General features: G+C 35.8%; 1 protein-coding gene across 3 annotated transcripts in view; it reads left to right on the top strand.

The window, feature by feature from the left end:
- The window catches only part of LOC107685118 (ran-binding protein 3-like), a 16,687-nt gene that overhangs the window by 2,261 nt on the left and 3,690 nt on the right, over positions 1–10,736 (top strand). The window contains exons 3-17 of one of the 3 annotated variants that reach the window (XM_016481623.1): positions 1,460–1,515; positions 1,599–1,635; positions 2,001–2,087; positions 2,186–2,257; positions 2,616–2,678; positions 2,904–2,996; positions 4,177–4,289; positions 4,871–4,975; positions 5,326–5,420; positions 5,525–5,600; positions 5,714–5,822; positions 7,400–7,524; positions 7,614–7,734; positions 8,717–8,859; positions 8,969–9,128. In XM_016481623.1, the coding sequence (XP_016337109.1) occupies positions 1,460–1,515; positions 1,599–1,635; positions 2,001–2,087; positions 2,186–2,257; positions 2,616–2,678; positions 2,904–2,996; positions 4,177–4,289; positions 4,871–4,975; positions 5,326–5,420; positions 5,525–5,600; positions 5,714–5,822; positions 7,400–7,524; positions 7,614–7,734; positions 8,717–8,859; positions 8,969–9,128 (1,455 nt within the window). Of the gene's footprint in view, positions 1–1,459; positions 1,516–1,598; positions 1,636–2,000; positions 2,088–2,185; positions 2,258–2,612; positions 2,679–2,903; positions 2,997–4,176; positions 4,290–4,870; positions 4,976–5,325; positions 5,421–5,524; positions 5,601–5,713; positions 5,823–7,399; positions 7,525–7,613; positions 7,735–8,716; positions 8,860–8,968; positions 9,192–10,736 lie in introns of all 3 variants that reach the window. The other 2 variants (XM_016481614.1, XM_016481633.1) reach the window with 2 other exon arrangements.

The following is a 10,736-nucleotide window of genomic DNA, read 5'->3' as shown; positions in this document are numbered from 1 at the left end:
TATATATATATAAGTATAAATATATATATATATATATATATATGTGTATATATATATATATATATATAATTTATATATAAAAAAAAATATTTTATATATAAACAAAACATATTTTTCTTAAATATATGCATGTATGTGTATATACATAATAAATATACACAGTACACACGCATATATTATGTAAACAAAAACTTTTATTTTGCCCGCGAAATACGAACACTCTGACCTGCCCACAAACACTTCTGCTAGTTAGTGTGTTTACAGCACATCATGTCTAACACAGTTCCCACATGTGCACCTCAAATAAGTAAATACTAATAATGAATGCAATAAAACTGCTGTCACATCATGTAAATTACCACCTACAAAGTTTAAACTTACCACTGAGAAACGTCCTGATCAAGTTGTGCTTGTGATGGAGTTTCCGGTTGAGCGACTGCATCTGTATCATCCTCGGACTTGGGCTCGAATTGATAAGGTAATATCAATACCATTTTTGTAAACTTATAGCATTTTTGTTTGCAAGTAACCCTCCGGAACAAATATTTTATTATGGCAATGGGCGTTTCATTTCCGGCTCTGTGTATACACACAAAGATCAATCACAACAGACTTGGCCAGCTGACCAATCAGAGCAGAGCAGGCTTATGGAAGGGAGGAGTTTACAGACCTTAAGCTCAGAACTGCTTTGAACGAATCGTTTCGGAAATCATTGAAAAATGATTCTAATATTAAATGTATATTCTGAGAAATTAAAATGTTCTCTGACCTTAGATGCATTTAAACCTGTTGTAGGGGACTTCAACACAATATTAGGACACTTTAAAATACCATATGACCTGCTCTTTAAAGGGGACATCGGATGTCCATTTTCCACAAGTTGGTGTAATTCTTTAGGGTCTTCATGAAATGTTTGTAACATACTTTGGTTAAAATTCCTCAGTGGGTTTGTAAAATAACACCATTTTTCCCTTGTCAGAAACAGCTCTGTTCATAGCAACTCATTTCGGTGCATGTCCCTTTAAATTATAATAAGCTACTGCTCACCCCACCCCTCTCTTCCGTTTTTTGTGTATTCGGTGGCACGTTACCATCAAAAACGGGCCTGAGCTCAGAAAATCAAAACCGCTTGATAATTGTCCTCTTTAAATTGACAGCCATAATAATTATACAAATCACACTTTTGGGCACAATAGTTTTTAATTATTATAAACTATTTTTATTGATACTTTTCAGTTTGAGTGAATTCTATTTTTAAATAATAATATACTGTATATAAATGAATGCAATCAAATGCATTTATAATGAACATTTCTCACACTTTATCTGCTGTTTTGGATTCATTTTCTCTCTGCCAACGGTACCTGAGGTGCTGTTATAGCATGTTGTAGAACAGAAAGCAATTAAATTATTTTCTACTTAATGACACCAAATCAATATCTTGTTTATCATCTTGCAGAGACACCTGCTGTTGCTCCTCCAGTGTTTGTGTTTCAGAAAGATAAAGCACAAAAGGTAAGACCAGCACTTTCGTTCTTACTGGTTGACTCCGATCACACCTGTCCCATTCTGGCCTTAAAACACTTTTCTGTCCTCAGAGGTCAGCAGAGGGATCCAGCACAGAGGATGGAGAGGGTGAGCTTCAGTCTTTTTGCCGTCAACAGACAATATTATTGAAAGGATTCATTTCACAAGAAATGTTTGGAAAAGGCCATATAACTATCATTTAACTAATGTTTAAAGAGGCAGAGTGCTTAAATGTCATAAAAATGTTATTACAGAGACTAAAAATCTTATAAACAGGCTTTGTTTTCTTTTTGTAAAAAAAATAAATAATAATAATAATACATTTTTTTCCTATTACTTTTTTGTGAAAACTGTATTGGAAATGCATACCAAGAGTCCTGTGTGAAGAATTCATGTATGCATGTGTCTTTAAAATTTAAATGTATTTAATTTTCTTTTTTTCTGGACTTGGTTTCCCTTCTGTTTCTGCCTAGACTCTGATAAAGAAGATGGCAGTTACAGTCCTGCTGCCAAAAGAGGAAGAAGATCACCATTTACGCAATTCCCACCATCTCATTCCGGTAATCCACCTGGAAAATAATGACAGGTCTTCATAGCACATTACGGGCTTCTTCTGTTTAGCCCGGTTTCTTGACACACTTTCTTTTCCGTTTTACAGTTTCTAAGAATAATGTTTTCATGCCATCCAGTTTCTGCCAGTCACCAACCGGAAACTCCGACTCAGAACCTGGTGAGACTCAATGTGCTTCAAATTTGTACCTAATCACATATTATGTAAATCAATATGAAATGATCTTCGTAAACTGTTTTACTTTCATAATGTGTCATTTATGAGTGAAACAAGATATTAAGTAAGAAAAAAATCAAGACTGGATTGTATCCATTGGGAATTGGTCAGATTGAGAAAAGTGGTCTGTATTTGACAGAATTGAAAATGAAAATTGTTTCTGAGATGGAGCAAGTTACTACATTTTGAAAGTTTGCGGAGTCAGACTTTTGCACAAGACCAAGATTGTGCAATAAGAAAGTACATTTTGGTTTCATGTTAACTGATGTTGTTTTCTCCATTGTTTTTTCTTCGTCAGAAGAGAAGACTGTGGGGTTTCGCCTGAAGCCCCCGACTCTTATCCATGGCCAGGCGCCGAGCGCTGGTGAGTCAGTGTTCAAACATCTGCTGTTTTGAACAGTCTGTTGATTAATGTCCAGTTGTGGAGCTTTCATAAGTTTCTTTATTTATATGATAGACAGTAGACAGTCACCATTTGAACTTTCTGTGCCAGAGACCCTCAGAGGGCCTGACAAAGTCCTGAGGGATGTGTTTCTGTCACCAGGCCTAGCTGGTTAAGAGCGATCATTATTTTATTGATTCGTTTCAGGTGTCCCCAGCCCGAAACCCAAAGAAGCCCAGCGGAGCATCCTGAGACCTCCAGTGCTGCAGCCCCCTCCGGCCCGATCCCCCCCTCAGAACAGTGAGTACCAAGGTACACAAAAATGACTGTTCGCTCCAAACCTTGGTTTTGAAATTACAGTTTACAGTTTACAATGTGTACAGCACATTGGTCAACTTATTGTTGTTTTTAATCATGCTTTTTTTATTAACCAATGGTTTACTGAACACATTGTGACTTTGTCTTGAAATAAAGATATTCTAAATCTATCTCAGCTAATGCTGTAAACTGTATAGAGAGCCCTATTACGTGCACATTACTCTAATATTAAAGGTTACAATTAACAACAGATACGATAGTCAACACTAAAAAAAAAAAAAATTCCAGTTTTTACATTTACTTCTACTCCTATTCGATGTTAAAATATAATCATTTACAAAATGGCGGTCATAACTTGTTTTCATGACAGACTTATTTAAACATACATTAAATAATTAAGACATCACTAACAGGTTAAGTAACATATAATAAATATATTGGCTAATATAGTGCATATTTTAGTGCAGTGCTCTTCTCTAGAGTTCCCTTCTCTAGTGAACTAACCAGCTGTGGGCACTGAATGACTTATATGTAATGCTATGTTAAATGTTTACACGCTGTTTTACTGATGTCTTTCCGTGGTTGGAACACTGATTCAGCGATTACTTGAGACATTAGATGTTCATTCATGTTTATTTTGTACTACTAGTACAAAACTAGTAGTAAAGAGGAGGGATGATTGCGTTCAGTTGGGCTCTGCTGCTGTTTGCCTATACAACGATCTGTCACGCCACATCAAAGAGCATCAAAATGGCATTTATTGTTTGAATTTCGTGATAAAATGGACAGAATCTGAAAGATGAGACTTTGTTTCTTATCGAAAATAACTGAACACAAAGCTCGTGGCTATTATGTCCAGTGAAGTTTTATTTACACATCAGCTGAAAGAGTATAGACTAAAAGTGATTTAAGAATTGATACTGACTCATTCAAATTAAGATATATAAAACTAGTTTCAAATTAAGTTCTGCACATACAGTGGTTAAAACTAGGCTGTATTGGTTCCATACACAAGCGTACCGAACCGAAAGACCTGTACTGAAAATATTCTGTACAAATATGTGTACCATTACACCCCTAGTGAGTACTTGATGAATACCAACTCCGATAAATCAGCTGAAGCAGAACTACAACTAACAGCTGCAGCCTGTTGTTTCACCAGACACAAGCAAAAGCAGTTCAAACGGAGCAAAAAACCTCTCCGATGGAGGAGCAGAATGTGAAGGTAACTCGGAGACGCCTGCTGCTGGCACACAGGATAATGACGTGTCATCGGTAAGACAGCACTGTTCTAATTCTATTCAAATCTAATAAGTGCACTTTGGGAGGAAATAGATTAATGCCAGTATGATGACTTGACAACCCGTGTCCAAATACTTTTTCATTAATTTCAAACAGTATATCTTTTTATCATTTCAAACGTACCAAACTTCTTTTTTGTGGAACATTTTGCTTGGAAAGGGCATTTGTGCTATACTTTTTCATCAGATGCCACTTTGTTTATTTTCTTATATAGCACAAAGAAATTAATATATCGTGAAGTGTGGCTTAAGTGTCTTCATACTTTTCAGGGACACTGTAAAGTTTGAACTCTGTGTTTATTATATTTGACAATGTAAGCGTGTTTGAATGCAGCATGGGCTATGGTCCAAAGGCCAGACAAGTCTAGCTATATTTTACATGGCTGTGGCTTCCAGAAATGACTTTGACATCTTGTTCTGAATGTCTTTGTTGTGTTTGGCTGACCCAGTATTTCTAGTTGAAGCTCTGACGCGTAAATATAGCAAAGTGAACAGGATAGGAGCAGTCTGGACACACTTTTAAATTTAAATGACCTTTTTGTTATTTCTTTTAAGGTAAAGAACAACAGCACTTTTGAGCACAAAACAGAAGACAAAACTGAAGGTGCCCCAATTGAGGGCAGTTTTGTGTTTGGACAGAATATGAGGGACAGAGCAAAGGTTTGATTCATATGCATTTGATGTTCTCTGTGTGATTGTCTCATTCCTATTAGGGCTGGGTTATACATTGAATTTTTATTACAGTTTTTTGCTGGCAATTTAAAAATGAAGGAATGATTTGATGCACTTTTTACTTATTTAGTTGCCCAATTTTTCCTTGACTTGTGAGTATGGAAGCACTTAGACAAATGTTTTCATAGCATCTCTTATTTAAACTTTAGTAAGAAAATGTTTTCAGTTCATTTCATGAATCAGTTCAAACAGTTCAAATGATAAGATTCAGACCTCTTCTTCAGTGTTTTCTGTGTTGGGGTTTTGTTTTGTTGAAAATATAACTGTATTTGCTGCAGGTGGCCAACAGCTGTGTCTTATCCGAGAGTGGCGATTGTCTTCTGGCTGAAAATTCTGAGGAAACAAATTACTTTTTGCAGTGCATCACTTCCAGGTACTGCAATTGAAATGTTTATGTTCGTTTTTAAAGTCATTTTTTATAGATCTCCTTAGGCAGAAACTTGTAACTTTTCTTGCCATCAATATTGTGTTTTGTAGTGCACAAAAACCTGATAGCAGCAATGCCAACAGCGTGAAGTTTGTCTTTGGGCAGAACATGTTGGATCGTGTCTTGGTAAGGCAACAAATTCTTTTCTAAACTTTGATATGTTTGTCATGATTTGGCATGGTAAAGTTATCATAGATGACAGTTCCCGACTTGTTTATTTATGTATTGCATGCTTCCAGGCGCTGCCGAAATTCAGCACTGAACCTACAGGGGGCAGCAGAGAGCCTCAGCCAGAGATGGGCCTGTTCAGCCAGATTTCCTCCTCACAAGATCAAACTGTGGAGAAGAGTAGGTGTTCTAGTTCCAATCACAAATCAGAGATGACAAATATGTTTTGAACTAATGCTACATCCTTACTACGTGCAGAACTTTGCAGTGTCAAATAGTTTTTCTATTTACACTGAAAGCAAAATACTGTGTGAAATGACAGCAAGTCATTACGTTAATAATATACATTGAGACAAGCAGATTTTGCTTTGGGCAGGGCTACTTTGCATTGCATCAAATGTTCTTGTTGTGGATGGTTATGATAAAACCTTACGAGATGTTTTATCACATGGAACTCTTTATCATATCGTGAAAAAAACCCCAGAGTGTCCCTTCCTTTTATTTGATGGTTGTCAAGCTCTCCCATCACCATATTTACAACAATAACAAGAGTCAGAGGCACAGTCACATTTTTAAAATGTGATAACCACATACAACTTATATATCATGTTACCTAAATACTTTTCATTTGTAAATAATTATTTCTTCACATGCTAGGGTTGTGCAAAACTGCATATTTTCAAAATTTACTGTGACTAGTCGTTTATAAGAGGGCTAATTGTTATTGATAGATTGGTTTCAGGTATACATGGCCAAACGTGGGTCTTGAGATGTCTAATTAAACTTTTTTTTTTTTTTTTTTACCTGACAAATGTGGCATGTTGTTAATAAAATAGCTCAAGTACAGAATGCTTATCCCAGCCACTATAAATATAAAAATTTAAATATAGAAAATCTAATATATATATATATATAGAGAGAGAGACACACACACACACACACACTAGACAATTAATAGATAATAAAGACAAATTAACAGTTTGAATAGCTACAGCTATTTGACAGAGGAAATTTTTATTATTGGTCTTATTGATAATTGATACGTTTGAATTGTATTTGTCACTAAACTTTACATTACATATACATTTATTATCCAAAGTGACTTATAGTTTGCCATAAGAGTCCACAATTGTCTGTATAAATAAATAAAACAATCACATCAAGTATCTAATGTCAAGATGATTTATAATTAAAGTTCCATTCAAAACATTCTGCCATTCAAAATTTGGGGTTGGATTGTATAATGTCCCACATTCACCAAGGTTGCATTTATTTGATCAAGAACACATAAAAAAAAAAGTATGATTGTGAAATATTATTACAAGAGCTGTTTTCTATTTAAATATATTTTAAAATTGTATTCATTCCTGTGATGCAAAGCTGAATGTTCAGCATCATTACTCCAGTCTTCAATGTCACATGATCCTTCAGAAATCATCCTAATATGCTTTATATTTTGGTGGAAAACATTTTTTTCAGGATTATTTGATCAATAGAAAGTTCAGAAGAACAGCGTTTATTTTAAACAAATATTTTGTGACATTTTAAATGTCTTTACTGTTACTTTTTTTAATTTAATGAATCCTTGCTGAATAAAAGCATTAATATCTTTCAAATAAATGTCTTACCCTAAACTTTTGAATGGAAGTGTAAATTACATTTTCTACCATTGGTGTAACAGTATTATCTTGTGCCACTGCACTAAATCGTTGAAGTTTATGTTGTGGTTTTAAAACAAATTCTTTAATGTGCTGTAGGTGACACCATGAAAGAGTCTCTGGAGGAGTCGGCGGCACGACACGAAGCACACAAACCCCAGAAGTGTTTATTAGAGCGGGTGGAGGTCAGGACAGGAGAGGAGTCTGAGAGCAACGTGCTGCAGGTGAGAGCAGCTCACACATCTGATCCATACAGGCGAGCTTCATCAAAACACATGAGAAGATGATGCTGCTCTGTCCCGTGTGTTTTCAGATGCAGTGTAAGTTGTTTGTGTTTGAGATGCTGTCTCAGTCGTGGGTGGAGAGAGGATGTGGAGTGCTCAGGCTCAATGACATCGCATCCGCTGATGACGGCACCTTACAGTCCAGACTGGGTAATGCACTACTGATGTTGTAAAAGGCATTGGTCGTATAACCTTCACTCTTTAATATTAATATAACTTCTATATTTCAAGTCTTCCGAAGCCATATGATATACACTACCATACAATAGTTTGGGGTCATACAGATTTTTTTAATGTTACTGAGAAAAGTCTCTTATGTTCACCAAGGCAGCATTTATTTGATCATAAATAAATAAAATAAAATAAATAAATATTAAATAAAAACAGTAATATTGTGGAATATTATTAAAGTTTAATATAACTGTTTTCTATTTTAATATATTTTAAAATGTAATTTATTCCTGTGATCAAAGCTGAATTTTCAGCATCATTACTCCAGTCTTCAGTGTCACGTGATCCTTCAGAAATCATTCTGATATGCTGATTTAACGCTCAAGAAACATTTCTGATTAATGTCAGTTTTGAAAACAGTTGTTCTGCTTAATATTTTTGTGGATTATTTGAAATAGAAATAATTTGTAACATTGATCAGTTCAGTAATCCTTGCTGAATAAAAATATTATTTTTTAAGTTTTTGTTAATGGATGAACTATTACTTCAAAACTATTTAAAGTGAGCTAATGAGATGCACAACATCTGAAGTGTACTGGATGCTTGTTTTACTCAAAATTAATGCAAAATTAATTAAAAACAGTGCATTTTCATTACAGTCAATGCAGTCTGCAGATTTTGTAACTGACACAAGGGGGTGCTAATACTTCTGTTTAATCAGCCTTGGGTGCTGAAGTTAGTGGCTGATGCCGGTAGTCTCAAAATGGACAAATATTGGTCAGTTCAGTGGTTTGTCCTATATACTGGCCTGTATTCAACTTTTATTTAGCAAAAAACTGCATAACACCTTTTTCAGTCACACATTTGCAAAGGAGCACAGGGTGTAATTGATTTAGTAAGAAATATCTGTAGTGGTTTTGTTTACTGAGAGCTGATCCCGGTGTGTGTTTGTGCCTTGCAGTCATGCGGACTCAGGGAAGCCTTCGAGTGATCCTCAACACTAAGCTTTGGCCGCAGATGCAAGTGGATAAAGCCAGTGAGAAGAGTCTCAGAATAACAGCCATGGACACAGAGGAGCAGGACGTCAAAGTCTTCCTCATATCTGTAAGAACGCACTGAATGATTATATCATCACAGCTGATTTGAGTCTTCAGAGGCTGTGAACAGTCAGTGTTGTGTTGTTGGTCTCATGCAGTCTCATCTCATCTCTCAGTCCAGCTCTAAGGACGCTGCGCAGCTCTTTGCAGCCCTGCACCATCGTATCCTGGCGCTGCGGAGCATCAGTGGGCAGGAGTCTGACGGCCGTCCGGCCATCCGCTTCAGTGATGACGACGAGTCCCGCACACCCCCCACATCGGCTACGCCTGCTCCAGGTAATCTTTCATACCAAGTATGAAAGGAAGCTACCATCAAAGATGGTTATCTACACTTGTAAGGTGCAGATCAAAAATATTTTTTGTTGACATGATATTATCAACAACTGTTTTTATAGCAGGCGTTTTTAACTGTTTGTTTCAGGTTCAGGGCTCCACCCAACAAAAAAAACAATTTTTTTTCCCCACCTAACATTAAAGTTTTTAAATATACTTTTATATTGCAATAACTTCACATTAAATCTTCAAATGAATGTAGAAACAACATAAAGACAGTATATTTTTCAAATTTGTTTAATGGCTTATTTTTTATGACTGAAGGCAAGTATCACTGATACCAATAATACTGAGGTCTCTATGAAATAGTTTTTTTCCCTCTAATATTTAACCATTGACTATAGCCATTCAACATTACAGTATAATTGAGAGCTATCAATTTTAACATTTAGTAGACCCATTATAATAAATGTCATATTTGGCTACCTGTGCCGTCCAGAAAGTAAGAGATATACAGAAATTGAATAAAGTTATCCAACACTAAATTCTAAATAGATAAATCCTTAAAGCTACAAAAGTTATTGATTTCCCCTTTTTTCTTTTGTTCTTTGATTTAACACGCATCACAGCAGCTGGGTTATTAGGTTTTTTGGCTGCTATTAATTTAAGAGCTGCCGCTGCTGAACATGACACGCATCCTATTTTCTGACAACTCTTTACCTTTTCTGACCCACTTCAGCTCTTAAAGTCAGGTCTTGAATCGGGTGTGTTAATGAGGGAGACTCCGGGACAGTTCTGAAAATCACTGCATTTCAGAGACATGTTCTTAAATGTGACGCATATATAACAAATACTTACATGCATGCCCAGTTTTAAGGCAGCTTTAATCGCCTTTTTGGTAACTTCATGACTTAACTGATGACAAAACTGCGACATTGCATGCTCGTAGTTTCATTTGTGCTTTAATATGAAATTATATACAGCACTTGTTATATGCATTATATATACAGCATTTGTGCGTGCGCTATGGGCACAGTGTAACGGCTGACAGGACAGGAAAATTCATTTTTCTGACATATGGCCTAACATCTCATCTGACCGCAGTTCACTGTTGCTCAACTGAAGCTCCTCGTCACCTGTACCTTTTCCCTGCTTGCTTGACTCATGCCTGGTGCTGAGGCGAAGCTGAAGTGCATGTCTGAAAAGTCCCGTTTTATGTGCTCGTAAAGGCATTATGCATCTAAATAAACACAATTCGGTCCCACTTTATATTAAGTGGCCTTAACTACTATGTACTTACATCAAAAAATAAGTACAATGTACTTATTGTGTTTATATTGTATTGCAAAACACTTTTGCTGCTATTGGGGTGGGATAGGGGTAAGGTTAGTGACAGGTTTGGTGGTATGGGTAGGTTTAAGGGTGGGTTAAGGTGTAAGGGATGGGTCAACAGTGTAATTATAAATGTAATTACAGAAATTAATTACAGATGTAATTACATGCATACAATTTTTAACATATAAGTACAATGTAAAAACATGTATGTACACAATAAGTGCATTGTACCAAATGATTAATTTAAATGTAAGTACATAGTAGTTAAGGCCACTT

This window comes from Sinocyclocheilus anshuiensis, unplaced genomic scaffold (assembly GCF_001515605.1).
Source record: "Sinocyclocheilus anshuiensis isolate Anshui unplaced genomic scaffold, SAMN03320099.WGS_v1.1 scaffold689, whole genome shotgun sequence".
NCBI classification, from domain to species: Eukaryota; Metazoa; Chordata; class Actinopteri; order Cypriniformes; family Cyprinidae; genus Sinocyclocheilus; species Sinocyclocheilus anshuiensis.
Note: the sequence above shows the minus strand (reverse complement) of the source record. Positions and strands in the feature narration are given on the sequence as shown.